Genomic DNA, 24,418 nt, shown 5'->3' on the forward strand with positions numbered 1-24,418 from the left:
AACCTTTAAAATGTCATAGACTGTAAAATGTTTTGACAGGTAACCTAAAATGTGTTTCATGTGGTGACATAAAATATTAGTTAAAATGTTATTTAATATGACTAAATCAACCTGACTGCATTAGGCTACACAAACAAAAGCTGTTTTTAAATAAATGCATTAAAATGATAAATTAATAAGGCGATATATAAATGACACTGATTTGTGTGGACAACCACATGTTGTAACAATTATCTTCAGTTAGTTTCAGTTTCATGAACTTAGTTTCAGTTTTCATGATCTGTCTCTTTGGTTACCATCATTATTAGTTTGTTTGTTTGTTTCAGCTGTGTTTGATTAATGATCTTGTTTGAGCTTATTTATATGGTACCTTCTCCTGCACTCATTGTCTGATCACGTTGTGACACTGCCACATAATGGACATGTTTTAACCGCTCTGTATATAACTGTATGTTTGTGTATCAGAGTTTTAATAGGTTTTACATGTTTCATTGTCCATTTTACTCCTCTTAAAAATGTGTGTGTGTCTTTAAGAACTGAGACCTCACCTGTCATGTGACCAATCACCTGACAGGTAGTAGGAAATAGCCTCTCCCTATAAAAGGAGCAGTATGGCCTAAGATGGGGCCCTGAAAACACTTAGGTCGAAAGCTGCCTGGATTGTGGAGTACTTTTGTTTGAACACTCGTTATTCCAGGACTTCATTCTTACACTTGCACTTTGGATTATTGCACATTGGATTGTATATACACGGGTGGACACATTGAACTATCAACACACAGAGTTTCTGTGGACTGTTTTAGGGTATGGAACTGATGGACTGTATGCTTTTACCAGTCTAAGGACTCTTTATATATCTTGTGTTGTTTTAGTTCAGTGTCATTTAGATTGGTGTAAATACATATCTGTTTCTTTTATATCTGCTGTTTTCTTGTCTTCATTTTAAACACAATGTACAAATATTTTAAACAGTTCTCCTTTTAATTGTGTTACCTCTGCCGGTAAGGCTGAGCGTTACAACGTTTATGTGTATATGTGTATGTTAGTCCGCTACCTGTATGGACTGCTACCTGTTTGGATTAATATAAGTAAACTTTGGTTGGAACTTACACTTCTGTGTCTTCATCTGCCTGCCTGCACACATTGGAACAGATGACCGAACCAAACATGGATTGGATCGCCATGTTCATAAAGATGGCTCAGGAGATCACTGATTTCCTTTCTTTTTCTGCCGGGTTTTTTCGTCTTGCCATCATCTGTCCACTCGATGATGAGACCCTGAAGACCCTGTTCTGGATCTGGGCGAACTTTCATGACCCCATAAACCTCCCAGACACCACCAGACTGAAGAGTGTACAGCCCCGATTCAGAGCACAGCCAGACCCAGAGCCGAAATTACCACCTTTAATCACAGAGAATGTGTGAGAGCCCCCTACAGACATTGAGGGACCACCTGCCTCGACGATTGAGCCAGAGCTCAAGGCCAAAGGGACAGAGTTGTCCATTACCCAGGAAGTGGAGCCCCTGAGCGAGTCTGACCAGGGGTGTGAGCCTGTGACATCAGTGGCCGAGGGAACGGGAACCGAGAACTGGCTGCTGGACGCCAAAGAACAAAGATCGACTCTCACCCTAGCCCACACAGTATCTACTGCTTCAACACTGTTCAAGGACAGCACTGAGAGTGATAATTCTTCTGTTGGACCATCATTGCTGTTTAAAGACAGCATTATGAACGATATGGATGGTGATTTGCTCATTTCTTTGATGTTTTTGGACTGTGTCCTATTCACCTTCATCATGTACAATCTCCTTTATCGTCACAGAGCTCATCCAATCCTCCAGCCCCACTGCTGCTAGAAGCTTGCAGCCCTGCCGGGACGTCGAGCCACAGGTCGAGCAACCATCAGAAGTGCCTGCATTAGAGGATCCTGCGGCTCCGCTTCTGGCCTCGGATCCCTTCGTTCCATTTCAGCTCCGTCGGCTCCATCCTGGCTCCGCCCATTTTGGCTCCGCCAGGGATCCTTGGCCCAGTGGCTCCACCAGGTTCCCTTGTCCTACCAGCTCCCCCTTGGTCAGTCATCACTCCACCTGCACCACAGACATACCGTCTGCTGCACTCCGTCCCTCCTCTCCTACAGCTGCAGTGGCCTCCTTCCTCCTTTCAGCATTGCCTCTGTCCTCAGTTTCATCGGCATTGCCCCAGTCCTTGGTTACTCTGGCTCCACCTGCGAGGTTTGTCACCTTGTCTCCATTGGTCGTCCCCCAGATGTCAGCAGCCACACCTACAACACCTTGGCTCTTCCTGCCTTTGACTCCTCTGCAAACTGTTGACTCTGTGGAGCTCTGGGTGTGCGCCATCGGACTTCCTCCACTTGTACCATCTGGGTCTTGTCATCCTGCATTCACCATCCCTTTGCCTCGTCCTGCCATCACCATCTCTTTGCCTCGTCCTGCCATCACCATCCCTTTGCCTCGTCCTGCCATCACCATCTCTTTGCCTCGTCCTGCCATCACCATCCCTTTGCTACATCCTTCAACCATCCCTTTGCCTCATCCACGTCCTCCTCCTAAGCCCTTCATCCCTCCCTATACCAACATTCTGTTAGGGCGCGAGGTCACATCTTGCCAGAGAGGGGTGTGATATAACAGTTATATTCAGTTAGTTTTGGTTTCATGGACTTTCAGTTTGTTTTAAATTGTCACGTGTGGAGATTATATTTAGGGGAAATGCTGCTTTCCATGTTGAAAAATATAGCGGGAAATATGTCAATTTCTTTTGCTGTGTTTGAAAATGGCCATTATATAATGATGATTTGTAACAGGTGTGATGGATCATGTTGATGAAATTAATTGTATCAGGTGTCATTGACTATGTTGAGAAAATGCAAAGTAATTGCCATTTTGTCACTATATACTGTTTGCCTGACCTGACGAAGACCTCTTTGGTCGAAACGTTGTCCTTTTATTAAATTCTGAGAGCAGAAATGGCAGTGTGCAGTTCTTTTTTGGTTTATTCATTATATAATTTTCACATCATCTTCCTTCACTTCCTTCCTTCACAAGAGACTTTTTTTTTTTTTTTTTAAGATTTACGAATTTCAGTTGTATAGTAAAATTCCATCAAATTGTGTTGAATAATCATTACATGTTATTCATTCATTATTCATTATAATTAATATTATTCATTCATTTATTCATTATAAATTAAAAAAAAAAAAAAAAAAAAAAAAAAAAAATTTAAAATTCTTAAAACTACTAAAAACATTTTGTATTAATCTTACTGGAACAAGGGAATTTACCAGTTTATGTGTTTAGTTTATGTGACTTGTATTCATAGATTTGTTATTCATATAACATATTTTCTGAACTTAATATTTCAAACTGAAATGGTTCATTCCTTTGTTCCATTAAAATTTATATAAAATGTTTTATTAAGCTCAATTTTTTTTTAACTACTTTACAACTTTACAATTCTTATTCAATAATATAAATAATATGTAAGGATTATTCAAATTGATGGAATTTTACTATACAATTAAAATCTGTAAATCTTAAAAAAAAAGCTTTTTGAGTGTTTCTTGAGACCCAGGGGTGATCTCGCTTGTACTGCAGTAGACGATGAAATCATAAATGAAATCATATGTGTTATTTTGCTTCAATAAAAGTATTGTTTTCATAGAAGAACGTACCAAATTAGAACCTGGATTCTTTATGGATTAACAAAATGAATTGTAGTTAATTATTTATATCAACAACACTTCCAGTTTCTGTTAATAGTTTGATAACAAGCAGAATTGTCATAATGACAGTAGAAATTCCACTGGAGATATCTTTACCATGTTTATACCTGTCAGGATTATGTTCTGTTTACTGGTCATATTGTTCCTGTGTTTTCTGTTTCTATGGTTACCAATAAGTTTGATTAGTCCCACCTGTCTCTTGGTCAGTTCCTTGTTATCCCCGGATATTTCAAGCCCTATTTCTAGTTGATTCAATCAGTTCTTTGTCTTGAATTGTACCACTGTTACTTGTTCTCCTTGAGTTGTCCAGTGTGGATTATCTTTATTGTTTTGTGTTTTTTTTTTTTTTTTCCACTGCCCAAAACGTTTTTTGGAGATCTTTGATGTAACAGCTCAAGATAGTTGATTGTGAAGGATTGGAATTATTGCATCAACCAGAATAGTTAGATAAAACATGTATCCAATACAAAATATAATAAAATGTATTATTTGTCAATGTTCTTTATCCTGTTTGAGGTCTTAGAAGTATAGAGGATGTTTGTTTGAAAAATAATAAGCAGGTATAGTATTTAGTTTATGTAAAAAGCTACAATAAATATATTTTGCAATTTGAAAAAAAAAAAAAAAAATGTTTTATAAACTTTTGAGGTAGGTTCTGGAGCGGTAAGTTGTCACGAGAAGATTTAGCTTTATGCTAAGCTAAAATGCTTTGCCATGCATGTGCTATCAAACATGATTTTCATTTTATTTGGACTTTATTAAATAATCCAAAGTCTTAATTTACCAACAAAATACTTAACAAATAACATTTTGCATCATGTTTCCACCTTGAGTGGAATACTTATTTAAAAAAAACTCCTAACCCTACTTCTGTATATTCAATAAAAATATATGTCCTCTGCCTAATGTGTATTGATAGCTTGGTCCGGGTCATCTAAGATGAATCATTAAAGTTGTTCCATGATCAGAATTTATGCATTTATTTTTAGGCTTCTCTATTTTAGGGATTATGCTTTGACGTCAAATACTGCTCCATGAGTATAGTAACCAGTGAGCTAGTTTATAGTGTTTTATATTTCAAAAGCCTAAAGCAAATGGCAAACTCTGATCTTTCTCAATTTCACTCCCCCTAATGAAGTTTTAATTTGGGTGACTGGGGGAGGAATGAGCTTATGCACTGTGGAGAATTTGTGACAAACTGGCTCATAGCTCTATAGAGATGTGTCATGTCACCAGGATTACATCTTCAGTGACCTGGTTTATGAAAGCCTTTTAAATGCTAAACAGTTGATGGGTGAGACAGGACAGATAGTGAGCATTCAGTTTGGCAATATCTATGCAAGAATTTGATATGAAAAAATTGAATAAAGGAAGAACAATACATTAAACAATTTCAGTAGGATAGTGTTTTTGGAGACTTTATCAGGGGTTTGTCACTTTTTAAATAACTTACTTTGGTAGACCTATAGTTTGTATATGTATATGTATATATATAACTTCTATATATGTATATATAACTTCTAAACTTTCAGTATACATTTTCTTTCTAGTTTGGCCTACTGGGCTGTTTAAAGGAATTTTGCCGTCTGTTTAAAGGAGACACTAAAGGCCCCAATATACTTCAAACAAAATCGAAGAACGAACTTATGTGAGATTTCAAACAAAATCAGGCCAAAACGAAGTTTGAAACAGCTTGCCAAAGTGAACTCTCAGGAAAAGTTTGCTCCAGCTGCAAAAAACCTTTGTACTACCATTGGTCCATGCAGGGCCGGCACAAGCTCAACTGCCGCTCTAGGCAAAGCACCGTCGTGCCACCCCCAGTTCACAATCACAATGGACTACTTGCAGAACTACTTCCGCGTTCTACTTATTTTACGGCTTGAGCATTTCCAGTCAGCGTTCAGCGTACTTGTATATAGAGAGCTTCTCATGAAAATGCAGATCGTTACTACGTTTTAGGGCTGCCAAATATTTTTTAAACAATTAATCATATTCTCTGCATTAACATTAATTATCTTCAAATTGCTGAAATGTGTATTAATTCCCTTCCTAATGCGCATTCTGAATAATAAATAAAGTGCTTTCTCATTAGCAGTGTTTTTCTCTTAGTCATCATATTTCATACCTGTTAAATTTACATTTAGATGAATTTGACTGATAAACACCCTTAAGAAAGTGCATGGTTTTACTATGGTAAGTGTAGTAACTACCCAGCAAACATGCTTCTTTGGGGCCCGTATGCCATTGCGGGCAGCCCACTGTGGGCCCAGATACTGGTGTAAAATGCAGGGCACGTGTGGCTCCAGTGGGACAGCCCAAACTTCTGTCGCGTTAGCTGCTTTCTGACTGTATAGGTGCAGAAGAGCACAAGACACGCACAAACAAACCAAGCTGACAATTAAACAGCAGTATAACTTACCTTTCATATAATGGTTATAATTAAACAAATACTTATGAAGGCGAACCATGGTTTTACTATAGTAAGAGTGTAGTAACTATGGTTAATTTTCGTACCAGCAGTATTGCTTGCATTGGTACTCTTTTATTCCAGTGATCGAAATAGTTGAATGAATGTGATAACTGCCTAACAAAATAAATAAGGTAAATTTTGATTTCATGTGTACTTAAACACAATCTTTGAGAGGCATTATGCAACGTGCATATGCATAAACTTTGTTTATTGATTTATTAATAAACTTGCACTAAAATACAAGCATGTACAAGCATGTTTCCATGTTTTCTTTTTTTTTTCTTTTTTCTGCAACGTAAAAAAATCAGCATGCAAACACTATCTGCAAATGCAAATACTGTAATATATTATATGGTAAGAATATCTCGGGGTAGCACAAATTGTCAGAACACCGGTGGGCCGCTGATAGTAGTAGCCTACTTGGTCATAAAGACAGTTTTACATGGGACGCGAAAAGCAAAAGTCTCTAGTTCATTTAAAATTAGAGACACACGTAAGTGGCAATTAAATCGGTTGTAGTAGTGACGAAGCGACGGTGTGCACACGGTTCTCACACCCAAAATCCCATCACTTGTGCAAGCACAGCTCTTCATAGAGGTTATAAATGTATATGGCATAGACTATACGTGACCTCTCCCACGCTTTGTCTCACACACATAGGTGGAGGGTAAACTCCAAGGGAAGGCTAAGGAGATTCGGTTCCCCTTTAAAAACATACATTTCCTTGTAATAGTTTGAATTTACCTGTCGTTGTACAATCTACACAGCCTAGTCTACACAATATACACAGCATACACACTAGACACTTCTGATAAATCATCTGTGTCTACGTTAAAAGAAAAATAAGCATGCTGCATTAGGGATTTGGCAAGGCAGAAAGCTCACAAAGAGCGCTCCCTCTATAATCAATAAAAAGTTGTCATATTATCGATCTCACAAAGCTCATTATGATAAATGAAGCTGTCTGCACAATTAATCTCTTATTTACAAAATGTCTACACTTGTTTGTTATTATGAGAGGATCTGTGAGCGTACAAAACTCAGGGTCCACTCACCGCTCAAAACAACGGAGTCGTCCAGTGCCCAGTGCTAACTTGGCCACTGCGAAATCAACAGATATGTATGTGATTGGCTACATTGCACGCAGATCATATGCTGCTCTTGGTTGGTGGCGGGGCGAGCGGGTTTTGGTACTGGGTAGAATGAAGGAAAGTTAATTAGAATAACTAATAGGGTGATAACTTTTTAATATAGGTGAAATCATTCCAAACGAATGTCCAAAAAATAAATAGATTAATTAAATTAAAAACGAAATCCCTCTCTTTCGTGCCACCGTGATTGTTCTGCCACCCTAGGCAGCTGCCTAGTTCGCCTATAGGCACACGCTGACCCTGGGTCTGTGACAATAATGTAATAGGAGGTGTGGGCTGAGACTCTGCCTTCTTTCATGTGGAACGCTTCTCTGACTCAATTCTGTTGAGTATGTCGAGGTATGATGCGGGTGAAAACCATAGACTGTAAAAAAAATATGGGTGTAGTGTCCATGATGTTTTTGACATTTTTGAACATTTTTGAAGGACAAAAGTGGCCGTTGCCATCTTGGCAGAGCATCATCACGCATATTCATAACTGAAAATGGGCAAAGAGGCAGGACGTGGTTGGAACTGAGAAGCCTAGTTGCTGAAACCATGCCAGCTAGCATGACGTGATCATGTTATCAAGCTAAGGAGCTAGCTATCTATCTTAGACACTATCTGAGGTCTTCAACTCTGCTCCTGGGGACCCAGTGTCCTGGAAAAGTTATTTCCAACCTGCTTCAGCACACCTGCCTGTGATTTTCAAGCAATCCAGAAGAGCTTGATTAGCTGGTTCACAGGTGTGTTTGATTAGAGTTAGAGCTAAACTCTGCAGGACATTGGGTCCCATGGAGCAGGGTTGAAGACCTCTGATCTAATATAGTAATAAAAATAAGTTATATCATTTGAAAGAGCTCGGAGCCCTCTCCATGCCAAATACGCATAACTTTACTCTATTTAATTATATGTATATGTGAACTCGTGAAATAGTGATCGCGAGATGAATCCAATCCATTGCACTTGGGTATAATGTCCATGAGCTTCCAGATATTATGCAAACTGAGCAGCGTTTATGTTGTAAAACTGGATTGTATACATTAGACTCTCACAAACAAATGAGCCCCCGTCCAAAGTATAATTTTTCAAAATAGTGCAGCAGTTTTAGTTATAATATCCAAGCAGTTCTATGGGTTTTTTTTTGGTGTCTTGAGAGGCATATTCTCCAGCCTTTGTCATAGTAAATCTCACAAACAAAACTTTTAGCCAATGCCACCATCCAACAACATTGTGTTCTGTTTATCTTCCGCATACGTGCACATGTACACAGATGCACATCTCGAGTCTTGACCATTAACACAGCAAGCCATATTATTTGATAATTGTATAAAATAATCCAGAAAAAAGCACAAACACGACAGAGATGCCAAATTCAGCAGCTGGAATTAGCTGAGGTAAAGTGACGGCTCACAGACAGCAGCGGCAATTCACCTGTCACTCAAGTGACCACACCCTTAATTATGCAGAACTTAAAGGCTTAATATAATTTAAACGGATGAGTTATAAAAAAAAAAATCACCCCCCTCAGAGAAAATTAGCAGTATAGACCAAAAACACAATTTGTACCAACTGTAAACATGTTTTTATCTGCTGTAAAGTTGGGCATTTTAACATGAGGGTCAATGAGATTCTGCTCTCTTTTGGAGCCTGTCCCTAGCAGTCAGTTGATGAATTACAGTTTAAGTCACTTCTGTATTGGCTTCAAGAGAAACTTGGATAGCCGCTTTACAGTAGAAAATGAAATTGTGCTTTTGATAAAATGAGGCACTGACACTGTTTTTCATGTTTAATACTGTAAAGCTGCTTGCTTTTAAGCAATCTACTGAATATAAAAAATCATATATAAATAAACATGACGTGACTTACTGGAGTGCTAATTTGCAGAGCTTGCGCTAACATACCCATGTTGTTATGATCACATGCTTTCTATAAAAAAATGCTTGCTTTCTGTTAAAATTCTCATTTTTGTTGTGCTTATTTTGTGAGGAAAGCATGCAGCACATATTTACATATTCCTCTAAATGCCACTTTCAGCAGATGTTCGACAACAGTATATCGCTGCTCATGTATTTCAAACTTAAAGGTGCCCTAGATTTAAAAATTGAATTTACTTTGGCATAGTTGAATAACAAGAGTTCAGTACATGGAAATGACACACAGTGAGTCTCAAACACCATTGTTTCCTCCTTCTTGTGTAAATCTCATTTGTTTAAAAGACCTCCAAAGAACAGGCGAATCTCAACATAACACCGGCTGTTACGTAACAGTCGGGCTCATTAATATGTACGCCCCCAATATTTGCATATGCCATCTCATGTTCAAGTTATTACACAAGGGCAGCCAGTATTAACGTCTGGATCTGTGTACAGCTGAATCATCAGACTAGGTAAGCAAGCAAGGACAATAGCGAAAAATAGCAGATGGAGCAATAATAATGACATGATCCATGATAACATGATATTTTTAGTGATATTTGTAAATTATTGTATAATTTGTCTTTCTAAATGTTTCGTTAGCATGTTGTTTATGTTCTGTTAAATGTGGTTAAAGTTACCATAATTTATTACTGTATTCACACAGAGCCATCGTCATTTTCATTATTAAACACTTGCAGTCTGTATAATTCATAAACACAACTTCATTCTTTATAAATCTCTCCAACAGTGTAGCATTAGCCGTTAGCCACGGAGCATACATAACCTCAAACTCATTCAGAATCAAATGTAAACATCCAAATAAATACAATACTCACATAATCCGATGTATGCATGCAGCATGCATGACGAACACTTTGTAAAGATCCATTTTGAGGGTTATATTAGCTGTGTGAACTTTGTTTATGCAATGATAGAGTCGAGAGCTTGGGAGGGGGTGGAGAGCGCGAGCAATTAAAGGGGACGCAGCCTGAATCAGCGTATTTCTAATTATGCCCCAAAATAGGCAGTTAAAAAAAAATATTTAAAAAAATCTATTTGGTATTTTGAGCTGAAACTTCACAGACACATTCAGAGGACACCTTAGACTTATATTATATCTTGTAAAAAAAAACGTTTGATGGCACCTTTAATTTTACCCCTAAACGAAGAACGGAAAAAAGTATATCGGGCCTTAAAAGCAATGTTGTTATAAATAAAAAAAGTATTAATGTATTCATTTTCATCTTTTGTTGTTTTAAATCACAGTGGACTTTTTTTTTTTTTTTTTTTTTTTTAATAAAGTGATCTAAAATAAAAAGAGCATACAGTATATGACACAGCTGTAAATCTACCTAGAACACATACTATCCTCAAAAACTGAGTGACAGTGCGATAAAGATACTACGGAGCATCGCTAACCATTGCGGAGACTCTCTATTCGTTCTGTTGAAATCAACAAGTGTAATTACCATGTAATTACCACACATGCCAGGTCTTTGTCTGTGAAATATCCACGTCTCTGTGGGTCTCTGCAGCACATATGGGATTGTTAGCAGGAGTAAACAGTTCTCGTGCACACCGAATGAGCAGGTACGAAATGTAATATACCTAGTAGGCTAGAGCCAATACAAGGGCTGAAAATCCATTTATCCTTTGCTGAAACTTATTTGTCTTCATGGAGAACGTGGCTCGTGATTACCTAGCAACGGCAGACACCACGCTCCAGAGCGCATTTTTAGACGCAACAGAACGGCCCTTAAATTGATTGTGGATGGTTTCATCATCTTGGGCGGATAAAAAGTATCAGAGGATAAAAAATAATAAAAGCAAAAATGGCTCACTAAAATATAGAATGTATATGTGGCAGCCATTATTATACCTGTGTGGCCCACCTAAGTAAAGTATGTGGGGCTAGACCATTAGAACTCACAAACTCACGAGAAAAATGATTGCCATTTACAACCTTGATTTTAGTTTATTTTAATAAACTGTTATCTTCCTGTAGCCCCCTTGTTTCAAACCACTGGTGTAAAATGCCAAATGAAATCTTCTGTGGTTAAATATTAAAGAATATGAAAAAGTTTCCTTTTTTTTTAATACATTTTTTATGCCTCCACACAATGTGTTGAGCCGACCAGCCCTGATTTTTACAGTTATTAGAAAACATACCATGTTAGGGCATTCATTACACAAAGACGCAATGTTTATATATAAACATTATTTTTAGTAAGAGTGTCAGGTGGAGCTGGATGATGTATAATAATGAAAATTATTGCAAAATTGTACGTTAAAAGGACCTCAGCTTCAGCATTTGCTTTCACAGAGCACACAATTAAAAATTAAACCAAACAAAAACTTAACTTTTCAAATAGGCTATTTGCAAAGGAACAGCAAGACATTGAATTAAACATTAAATTTTAAAGTAGAAAGACTGAAATTAAATCACACTGGTTATTTGTTTTATTTACTTCAAAAATCTATATATTATTTCGGTTAACATATATTTCAATTATTGAAAATGTTTTTTTTAGTTAAAACAATAATAACCCCGTATGATTCTATTAATGCAGTCAGTCTCCTGCCAAAATAATTCTTATTTTTCTATAAAAAGAAACCATTAATCAAAGCAAGCTAGGCCTGTCTTACAAACATTGCCAGCGATCTGCAGCAGATGTCATGTGTCTGCAGGCACGTCTAAGTGACAGTAGCCAGTTATTAATGACAAGCTTTGGCTCTGGCATTTCTGAAGGACCAGATCAACATTTGAGCTGTGCAATGATATTGGTCCAATGACAAATCCTAATTTTTTGATGCAAAAAATTCTTGCCAATTCTATCGTAGTTTATCTCCTTATTGAATAAAAAAAAAAAAAAAAAAAAATGCATCCACTTCAAACAAGCACAACTTGAAATTCACATCACGGGGATTCAGACCAGAATATTTATGCAATATCCCAAACTTTGCATAAAAAAAGTGCATGGAAAGCTACTGACATTGGAGACACAATAAACTAAAAAGCACAAAGTACACAGAAATAAAATAGTATTGTGATATTACACACACACACACACACACACACACACACATATATATATATATATATATATATATATATATATATATATATATATATATATATATATATATAATATATTCTACAGTCTTTTTTCAGTGTGAGGCAGAACAACAGAACACACTAAAATGATTTTTGAAGTAAATAAAACAAATAACCAGTGTGATTTAATTTAAGTCTTTCTACTTTAAAATTTAATGTTTAATTCAATGTGTTGCTGTTCCTTTGCAATTATTTGACAAAGTTAAGTTTTTGTTTGGTTTAATTTTTAATTGTGTGCTCTGTGAAAGCTCAGGCTGAGGTCCTTTTAACGTACAATTTTGCAATAATTTTCATTATTATACATCATCCAGCTCCACCTGACACGCTTACTAAAAATAACAAACTTAACTTATGTTGCAAGGCTTCCAGATTCCTCTCTTTTGTCTCAGAACTGAACACTGCTTGTGTTCTCTGGTTAGCAAAGTATGACATACAGTCAGGCAGAGCAGGGTTCCCTCTGCTGGTTACTGTCAGTACAGCACTAAGGCATATAGTGCACTGCACACAGTTACATTACAATTCTTTACAATCACTATGACACATTTCTCAATACTTAGGTCACTTTTTCAAAACTCTTCACACATTGAGCACAACAGCAGTCTATGTGAGCCAAACTGACAATTTTCCATTGTAAAAAAATGCAGTGTCCTAATGTATGTGTATTTCTGATATCTGTTGTTGACCAACATAGGCAAAACAAAAAAAGCAGTAAAAAGCAGATGCCTGTAAGTAATGGTGGTGCTAAAGACCTACTTTATTCTTGTACGCTGTATTCAAAGTCTTAACATTCACTTTCATTGCATACAAAAAGCAGGATGAACATCCTGCCTAACATCTCATTTTGTTGTCTAGAAGAAAGTAAAATCTTATGCAATCACGTGATTAAATCCACTTTATTAGAAGATGGGTTTTTGTTTGCAAGTTGTGCCATCTCATTACCTTTGAGGGCTAGTAATGATTCTTGAGAACTAGCTGGGGACTGGAGGAGAGGATAGAACACAAACACTCAGTAAATATTTCTAGAATCTATTATTAATTGAAATTGGACTTTAATGGTTCACTCTGCCATGGGTGTGGAAACAATTTGTCGGGGAAACATCTTTGCATTGCAAATGTAATTTCCATGCTTGCTATTGCACGTCTTGCTATTACTGTGAAGAGTTCTGAAAATAGATTCTCTGTAAAGCTTGTGCTCTTTCTTTGTCTTTGCTTTAGATATCACATGATAAACCTACTCAAGCAGCCAATTTAATTTAAAATCAGCTGTTAGATGTATGCCATGCATACATTATAAGACAGTCACAATGACAGAAAAGTATATATAATTATCTTAAAAGACAGTTTTCAAACCTTACAATGAGGTAAAGGTTGATGCTGAAAAACAGCGACCAAAACCAACAACGTCTGTCTAACGTATGCAAAAAGCAACCAACATGCTTAGACTTTTTATTAATTATACAGAATATAAAACTCTAAAAGTATAGAACATATACAATGTAACAAATATACCTAATTAATTGTTAATAACCACAGTTTTTTTTAAATGTATCTTCCCTTTTGATGCTTATGCCCGATATACCTGTGCATTTAATTTGATCAGTAATGTGCTTGCAACAATACGTTGTTGCATCGAACAAAGCCATTTCAACTTTTGTCACCTTTCCCTCATACTGTTTCTCTAACATTTGTGGTTGAAATTCACCTTTCATTCTCATTCGCAGTTTGTTGTTCATTATTACCAAGATTTGGACTTGTCATACATAAATATTTCACTATTTCTCACACACATGATAATAGATATATAAATGCTCCCATCACAATTCCTCCCATGCATTATTAGCATGCATCTCAGCATGACATCCATGTTTTTGCTTCTCCAGATGTGTTTAATTTCCCACCTTATATCTGGGAGAAATCCAATTTCTCTCTCTCACCCGCTTACTCTCCTCCTCACACATACTTACCAGGCTGACAGGATGATTCTAGTCAGTGTATGGGATTGCTGTGACGCCTAGTGCTCAGTCTGTGAACGGAGATCAATACTTGTTGAAATGAGTCTGGTCGTGGCTCTAGAAATAGCCCTCAGCAGAGAGATGTTCCACAGAGAAAGCTTTGTTAGCCACAGTGTCAGCTGCAATCTCTAGCACTGTAAAACTCCCTGTCAGACCCAGTCGTAAAGAAGCTTCATAAAAAGAAACAGAATATATTCAACTGAGTGTCCAGTCTAGAGAGGAACCTTGATTTTTATGGTGTGTCTTCATACTTGGATGATTGGATATCCCTTGAAATGAATTGTTTTTTTCAGGGTGTATTTTATACTTCTATAGGTCAACATATCATGTAAATTTCCACATTCACACTAGAGCTGCATGATTAATCATCAAAACATCGCAATCTTGATTCAGATACCCTTGTTATCTAATTCCTAAATGATAATGAATCACATATGTCTATTAAACCTTTGACAAAATCACACCGGAACATTCAAATCTGCATTGGTGCTGCTGCTGACCCAGAGAGAGCAGATGTCATGTATGAAACCGCTTCACAAAGTCTTTTAAACCACACAGTTTTGCTATATCTGTGTAACAAATATTTATTATTATTATCACAGAAGTACTGGGATAAAAGGTTATAATTCTTACGGTTATAATAAACACTGTTGTCTATGAAAGCGATTAAAATGGAGCAAATCATCTTTTGAAAGTAGTTACTTGGCACTTTAAATAGCGATTATATTGACTCCATCTTTGTACCAGTAGGTGGTGACAAGTGACTGTTTAAAAAATGTATTGCTCATTAAATCATAAAAAATGTATTTCTCATTGAATCATTCATTCAAGAGCTTTGTTTAAAAATGCTGATTCATCCAGTAATGAAACAAGTGAAGTATTTATGAGTCATTTAATCATTCAAACCGTTTTTTTTTTTTAATTATTCAGGTTAATAAAACATTTTAAATAGACTGCAGCAATTAACATTTTTTCAGAACTTCTAGTAAATTACACCATTTTATTTCTGTTTTGTTTTGATGTCTATTTATAATCGTGGTAGAATCATGATCTCTCTTTGAAACAAAAAATTGCAATTTTCAGTTTAACCAAAATCGTGCAGCTCTAATACCCTATAATATGGTTGGCAGTCATGTTGTAGAGTGCTAAACAATTACGTCTACACATAGTTTTGTTATTAATAAGAGTGAATGGGGAATGGGGTATAGGCTTTTTTGACTTAAGCAACCAATCACTTAGAAACCACCAAAAGCACGCTAGCAAACATCTAGCAACTCCCTATCAATAACCCAGAATTACATTTCATTACAGTTACATTTCGCCACCAGCACAGCAGCTCCAGAAAATCATGACACTCAAACCCAGTGTTACTCACGTGTGAAGCAGAATCAAAGCAGCCTCCACGTCTGTTTTAAGGCCTTCCCGCTTAGCTCTCTCCAGCACTGGAAAGCTTTTCTAATATTAATGCGGGTCCTAAAGATCTTGCCCAGTCATAACCCTTCATTGCAGTGATATTCTTTTGAGCTGTTTTGTATTGTTTCATCATCTCTCTGCATTTTTTTCCCCAAATCTCCCTCTTACTCGTTTTGTCTCCTCGACCATTATAGCTACGCCCCCCAATGCTGATTGGTTACACGTTTGTTGTTGGTGTCGGCCCAACTAACTTCCAAACAGTGTTTTTCAAAGTCTACTTAACTGCATAGCAATTCAACATAAAATCACTCAGAACACATCAACCACATCAAAACACCTTAGCAACCTCCCAAAACTCTACAGGAACTTGCATAGCAAAAGCTCTAGCAAGCACCCAGAACATAAATGAACCTACATATCAATGTGCTTAAATCATCCATAATGAAAAGTGGAAGAACACTACTTGGTTTATTGAAGAAATTTAAACTATTAGAAGACCCGAATGTTTTTAATATCATGCACCAAATGCATAGCAATGGCCCTAGTAAACATCCTGAACTACTATAAACCATATAGCACATCTTAGCAACTGCATAGCAACGCCCTAGCAACAACCTAGCACTTGTTAACAACTGTATAGTAATGCCCTAGCAACAGCTCAATACACCTTGCAACCACATAGCAATAGAACAGCATAGAAACTGCATAGAAACACACTAAGGTGTTCTAAGTATGACAAATACTTAGAACAGCTTAAAGGGATAGTTCACCCAAAAATGAAAATTATGTCATTATTTACTCACCCTCAAGTTGTTCCAAATCTGTATGCATTTCTTTGTTCTGTTGAACATAAAAGAAGATATTTCAAAGAATGTTGGAAACCAAACAGTTGATAGGCCAATCAACTGTTTGGTTACCAACATTCTTCATACATCAATATCTTTTTTTTTTGTGTGTGTGTGTGTGTGTGTGTGTGTTCAGCAGAAGAAAAAAAAATATTTACAGGTTTTGAACAACTTCAGGGTGAGTAAATGACAGAATTTTTATTTTTGGGTGAACTATCCCTTTAACAACTACAAAGAAACACCATAGCAACCACTCAAAAATCCTTAATAACTGTATTGTTAAGCCCTAGATACCACCCAGAACGTCTTAACAAGTGCTTAGCAATGCCAAACCACCTAAAACAACTTTAACAACGGCATAGCAGCACCATAGCAACCACTCAGAACACCTCAGCAGATGTGTAAAAACTATTCAAAACAACAACAGCCCTACACCTAACAACCACATTGTAATGTGCATAGAACACCTTAACTGCATACCAATGTCCCAGAAACTACCCAAAATCTCTTAACAATTGCATAGCAATGCCGTAGCGACCACCCAGAGCATCTTAGCAATCACAAGCAATGTGTTAAAAACTATGCAAAACAACAACAGCCCAGTACACCTAACAACCATACTGTAATGTCAAGTCATCTTCATTATAGCGCTTTTCACAATACATATTGTTTCAAAGCAGCTTTACAGTGACAATAGGAAAATTCTTATCGAGCTAAAGTTTTTTTTTTGATTGAATCGCTTTCGTTGAAAAAAATGTGAATTTTTACTTTAGGGGCTGCTTAAATGACACATTTCCTACTGGAAACTGAATACCTTTAATGCATTCTTGCTGTTCATTTACATGTTTAGTCTATAGGTTTGCGTGTTTGAGTGTGTATGTGCACAGAAGCTTGGTCTTTTTTTTTTTTTTTAAGTGATTGCCAAATTACTTGTCTGGTCCGCATAATACAGAAAAATTTGTTGTGTCTGCGGATCTATGCGAACTGGAATAATTATGATAACGTTTTATCTATACATAGGGAAAGGAAAGGGAAATGGGCCTTCAAATGTGCATAGAACACCTTAGGAACTGCATACCAATGTCCCAGAAACCACCCAGATCACCTTAGCAATTGTAAGCAATGTATTTAAAAACTACGCAAAACAACAACAGTCCAGTAACCCTGCATATCAGTGTCCTAGAAACCACCCAGAACCCTTTGACAACTGCATAGCAATATTATTGCAACCGCCCAGAACACCCTAATAACTGCATAGCAACACCATTGCAACCACTGAGAACATCTTAGCAACCACAAGCAATGTGCTAAAGAATTATGCAAAACACCTGACCACCCACAACACATTAGCAGCCATAGCAATTTGATAAAAACACTCAAAACACCATAGCATTCACCCAGAATAACCTTGTAACCAAACAACATGTTAGAAACCATATATCAATGCCCTAGTGTTCCATATCTCATCCATAGAAATATGCTAAAATCACTCTAAACACCTTAGCAACCACTTAATAAAGCTGGGGCAGCTGCCCACAATAACCTAGCAACCACATAGCCTCTCAGTCACATTTGTACATTGTCGCCACTCATATTTTCTTCAGAAAACATAAAAATCTAGTTTACCACTTCACCACTATTCTTCTCCTCTTGTATAACTAATGTCTGTAATAGCTTCCTAATGGTAGCAATGGAAGTGTTTAGAATTTTTTTTTTTTCTATTAATGGTCAATCAGTTGTCCATAATTGGATCGTATTGGTCTCTTTTATTTTGAGTATCATAATAGTCTTATGATGGCGCTCTTGCCCTCTCTCTCTCTTGCTCTCTCTCTCTCTTTCATCTCTTTCTGTTTGTCCCTGCTTTTGAATAATTCCTCTCCATCGAAATGGGTGAAATTGTGCAGAACACAAGGCCTGTGCAATGATTATCCTGATGGATAGGACAACGATGAGATGAGTCATATGCTGTTGCTGATGGAAGTTCTTCGACTTGCTCTCTTCTCCCCTATAAGCCTTTACCTCACCCCCAAATCTGACACATCACTTTGCCAAGATTTGTGGCCACAGATCCAAATCAAGGTGGAGGGATATTTTCTTTTTATTCCCCCTTGCCATGAAAACAGATGAGATGAATGGTCAAGCAGATGTTTTTTTTCTTCTCCTTTCGCTCTTTGTTGGTTGAGTTTTGAAGTGCTTTAAGGGCTAAATCAGTTTTGCTCTGTGACTTGGATACTTGGATGATTGTCAAAACCAAATAAAATTTTAGTCTGTAATATGATTATACAGCCTTTTAACAACCGCAGTGAGAAGGAATCTGTTTTTGCAGGATATAACAGAGATATTAGAAAGTGTTTTAAAATACTCTTTTTCAACATAATTTAATTTCAAATCAATTTAGTTAGAAAGGCTCTACCACAAAATACATATCAATGCAAAAATATTGATTCTATGCAAGGTGCATTAAACAGGGATGTTAAGTGTTTTTAAAATAGTTTTTTTTTTTTTTGCATAAATCAATTTCAAAACACTGTAGTGAGAAATTCTTTACCAAAAATAAGTATATACACAACAATTTGGATTCTATTCAAGGTGCATCCTATCCTTTAAGTCTTCACTGTTCAACTCAATGACACAACAGGAATGTGAGACCATTTCTGAGATAATGATGTAACATTTCAGCAATCTATGCAATGCAATCTTTTAGTCTGAGCTTTAAATGGTCATTTTTTGAAATGAACTCTTCATGTTTGATGTCTTCCTATGAAGTGCAAACCCAAACACCCTCCCTGAGATGTTTGATGTGCCAGATTTGAGCCCCACTGGCTCAGAAAGATTTGCTGACAGCCACCTTATTATTCCAGACACGATTCCATTCTAGATGGCAAATTTCGGGCCATCAAACTACATCAAAGAACATAGACATACACACCTTAGCAGAGAAAGAGGGGGCTTTTTCTTTTTATATTTCTCTATTGCATGGAGATGCATCAGTTACATTGCTGTACAAGTTGCTTGAGGCATGATGCAAAGATAAGCACTTGAAACTTAAATAATTTTAATCCTATTTAAAGATGCAGACATATCTACTGTTGCTTGGATAATTTTAGTTGAGAAAACCCAGTCATTTCTGTAGGAATCCTATCTGGGATCTGGAATTCTCCATGGAAGATTTCACCATGCAAATTTTACACCAGGTTCAGCTGGTCATGAAAATTTGCCACGTTGACCTACAGATTACTTTGGTTTGAAATATACTTTTGTGTGGACTGTGCTTTATATATCACTACACTATTGACAGTAGACAATGAGCCTTTTTTGCCCTCAGAATGTTGCTGAAATTTTTCTAATTAAATGTTCATATGTCCTTTAGCTTACTTCGCAGTCCTTTAGAACCAAGATTTGCTACTTGTTGCTAGTCATCTCATAGATGGTTCATTAACATTTTCAGTACATTTCCCCATGACTACAGAGATAACTGACCTGGGCAGCGTTTCCCAAAAGCATCGTAAGCCTAAGTTGATCGTAGCTCCATTGGTTTAAATTGAGCTACGATCAACTTAAGCTTACGATGCTTTTGGGAAACGCTGCCCTGGACCAAAAGCCAAAAAACTTTGATTTTGATTTCATAGGGTTTCTTAAAATTGCTATAACATATTGCACAAGATGTTTAGAGAGTGTTATTTCAAAGAGAAATTACCTAACCTAGTTTATATTACATAATATTTCATGTCTGGCATAGAATGCCTATAATATTCCAAGTACTTGACCAGAAACCATGCATTCAGTCTAATCGGGATGGGCATGTTTCGAGTAAGTTTTCTTGAGTTTTATACATTTCTTATGACACACTCACACCCACACATCATAATGCAGAGATATCTTTGACAGTTCTCCATCTTCCACCGTGAATAGAGAACAGAATGGAAGAAGTCACATTTTAAGAGCTTTCTTACTTCTTTTAATACTCAGTGGAAAATATGTCATATCAGATACATGAAAAGGAGGAGAATATTTTAAACGGGGGAAAAAAAGAACAATTCATTGGCTTGAATTGTCCTCTGCGATCGGTCGAGTGCAAAAGAGAGAAAAGAGCTTCATTTTAATCCTCTTTAAGAAATACAGAATGACTTCTGCTGTACTTCTGACTTTTGTTTGCAAGGGTTGAGTTTTTGGACTGCTTAGACCATTAGGACATGCACTGAGAAATAAGAGTTTTGTTCTATTAAGATATTATTGATTTGGCTTATTATCATTTCACATGTTTTGTTGTATGGTTGTATAAGGTATTATCTAACATATAAATAACTGAGCATGATAAATATGTTGGTTTAAATGCACCCTTTCTCACCCTTGAGGTCTTGACCTTTCCGATGATATATTTAGCAGTTTTTTTTTTTTTTGTTTTTGTTTTTTTTTTTTAATTAGAATAATCTGTTATGAATTGATATAGTAAAAACTATTTCAATATCATCAGCCTAAAGATGGTAGGATATGAGCAAATATGAGCCAATGGATGCATATATGAAGAAAATAAAACTGGGTCCAACATATAGCCTTGTGGAACACCAAAAGGAATAGATTCAGGGTAAGAGGAAACATATCCCAATTCTACAGAGAAAGTTCTTATGTTAAAATAGGAGGAAAAGCATTCAAGAACAGTCCCTTAATCCCTTGCCCACTGCCATGAATGCTCCAGCAAAATAGCATGAACTGTGGTGTCGAATGCATCAGTAAGATCAAAGTAGAACTTCACACTTTCCTGAATCATTAGCCAGCAACAGTTTGCAACACACATCAAGGAGGATTGACTCTGTGATGTGTTTTAAACCCAGATTACAATTTATCAAAAATGACATTTCCATTTAAAAATAGGATGCTAAAAATCATTTTTTTTGAGATTTTTTTTATAAAAAGGACAGTTTTGAGATATTTTAGAGTTTTAGAAGAGCTTGCACCACATCATGTTTAAAGCAGAATGGCATGATACCACTTAATAATTCTGATGTTTATTTAATGTTTATTACTTTGCAATAAATGGTAAACCTTCTATGAAATGAGTAGAAATGAAAACAGCTAATATTCTGCTTAATTTGACCTCTTGAGGTTGTTTCGGAGGTTAAGCACCTCTTTTCACTATCAATTTAAAAAAGAAAGAAAAGAAAAACAACTATGACTATGACTATTTTGTCTAAAAGTTTCAATGCCACATTTTGCTCATGAATCAGAAAAAACAAATGACGCCATATTTTCTGTTCTTCTCTCCCTCCTCACAGAAGAAGTCAGTGATAGTGACCAGTCTGATTGTGGTGGTGTCTCTGTTTTTGGTGGTGATTAATTACTCAGAGAAACCCTACTTCCTGCTGCAGCCTGTATTCGGCCAGAGCTTCAGTAGAAACTGGATGTTCTCCCGCACACCGCATAAAGCCTTCAAACCCCACCACGGCTACCTCAGCGTCCCCAACCAGGAGGTGAGACTAGAGCACACTTAAAATATTTATTTAGTGATTTGTCCCTGTTTTACACTCTTGAGCTGCATTATAGTTAAAAAAATACAAACTGGTTTGTCCTACAGTCAAAGCTGGATACAAATACTGTACATTTCACTCACCAATTCAACTGCACTGAAAAATAAAATTGGCTTTGAAACAATTTTCACTCATAAATTACTAGCAAATTTAATTACAAAAGAAACGGGAAGTAACATTGAATTAACCCTCTGGGGGCCTGAGGTGTTTTCTGGGCCCCTGGAGTTGTTTTGACATGCCCTGATATTTGTGCTTATTTCTGTTACTTGTAACATTTTCATGGCTAAAGTCTGCTACAATAATATATCAGCAGCATGTATGTAAAAGTTTGTAGTTTTGAGATAATGACATTTATGCGTGGTTTGTGAAAATACAAAAAAAAATTCTCACTGAAATAAGGCCATGAAACCCATACTGATTATTTCTTCACAAGACTTTTGAAAATTGTATGACATAGCCTAGAATATTTGCTCCAAAACTATGTGAAAATCACCCTGACTGCTCATTCAGATAAGACAATATATTGATTTAAAATTTGTTCACGTAGTGCAGCTTGCTGGTGTTGGTACAGCGCACTCAGAGAAAAACAGTTTGAAGAGACTTGAGAAAGTTTGAATCAACAGGACTCACCGGTGGCATCTGGTCCCTGTAAAAAACAACAAAACAACTGTGAACATGCTGATATCAGAAGCAACTAGGGCTGCATCTAATTGTGATTTTTCTGGTTAAAATTCACAAAAGTATAAAGAACACCAGGTTTGCTGTGCTTGCTTGTAGGGCTGCATAAAATAATAATGATAATAATAAAATTGATAATAATAATTTTATTTTACAGAAAAATTTATTTTTTGTGAAAAATGCAGGCAGTCTATAACTATAAATCATTATAAATGTTATGTATGTTTAATTCATACTGGAAGCCGGAGGGCGTCCTCGCACAGAAATTCCAAATATGCCGCACAGAAGTACAATAACATGCCGTTCAAGGACATCCCCAATACAACTATCACTGTAGCTGAATAAAAAGGGGATAGAAAGGATTTTACTTATTAAATATGAAGGCAAGAAACGCATGACTGTTTGAAGAACAGTTTATGTAACAATAACACGTTAACTAATGTAAGTGGGAATAAATGACTTACCTCTGCTGCATTTCAATTACGTTCTTTTTCATCTGAGGTAAATTCAAGATAAACTCGGAGCGTGTCTTCCAAACTTGATAAAAAAAGCAGAGGAATGATGAAGCTGTTTTGAGATGATGGGGGTGTATATAGGTTTGCATGCCTCGCACATGGACGATTTGTGTGTCAAAGGCTGCGCTGTGCTTGGGTGTGGTCACATTACAGATAATGAGGCCAGGCAGGGAAGGTTATACCTCTCGCTGTTTTCATATGGATTACATAAAAAGAGAATATTTGTTTTCAATTTGATTAACATCATTTAAAAGTAGACACTTAAAGCTTTCTAAAGATATATTTGTCATGTCTGTGTGGCAAGTATTCGATAAGCTACAGTTCATTTTTGAAACGTGTTTCAGAAAAAAAGTTCACAGAGACTGAGACAGCAGAAAGCGTACACTGTTTGATTTCTTTATTTTACAAAAGTACAAAGTTTTGTCATTATTGTGACTGTACACAAATAAAAGTAGTCATTTAACAGTTTCGAATAATGTATAAGAAAAAAAAAGCAAGGTGGTATTGCCGGCATAACCGCCGACCACAGGGGGTTAAACATGAAATTTTTAAGTAGAATGAAAACATACTCTGATAATCTTTGTTTTATTTACAACTTTTAAAATTTAACAGTTTGTTGTCATATATCACCCATGTGGATGCAGCATCACTGAAAGCAAGTTAGAAATAGCATGATCACTTCAATTTGTCACACATTATTTATGTATTCTGCAAACAAAAGTGTCTTATAATATTTTACAATGCTACATTGCTTTGCCCTGAAGCAATTAAATGTGAATTTCATTGTGTTTCGTTGCAGTGGCCGTCACTTTGTTTGAAAAAGTTGGAGGGTGGACTTGCTGTCACCATGACTATTTTACTTTAAATGCACTATGGTCAGTCATATTATTCTCGGTATACTTTGTAAATTATTAGTAGGTTATGAGTTACTCACACTGAGAGTTTTATAGGTGGCGATTAAAATAATCTTGAAGCCTTTTTTCCCCTTAATAATGTTTTCCAAAATAATAATAAAAAAAGCATTTTATGTTATTGAGTGCTAATGAGTCTTTTGTT

General features: G+C 36.4%; 1 protein-coding gene across 1 annotated transcript in view; it reads left to right on the forward strand.

Annotated features, from left to right (window-relative positions):
- The window catches only part of st6galnac3 (ST6 (alpha-N-acetyl-neuraminyl-2,3-beta-galactosyl-1,3)-N-acetylgalactosaminide alpha-2,6-sialyltransferase 3), a 116,766-nt gene that overhangs the window by 11,766 nt on the left and 80,582 nt on the right, over window positions 1-24,418 (forward strand). The window contains exon 2 of the mRNA XM_067363700.1: window positions 21,918-22,112. Within this exon, the coding sequence (XP_067219801.1) occupies window positions 21,918-22,112 (195 nt within the window). The remainder of the gene's footprint in view (window positions 1-21,917; window positions 22,113-24,418) is intronic.

The sequence above is a fragment of the Chanodichthys erythropterus genome, chromosome 16, assembly GCF_024489055.1.
Source record: "Chanodichthys erythropterus isolate Z2021 chromosome 16, ASM2448905v1, whole genome shotgun sequence".
Lineage (NCBI taxonomy): Eukaryota > Metazoa > Chordata > Actinopteri > Cypriniformes > Xenocyprididae > Chanodichthys > Chanodichthys erythropterus.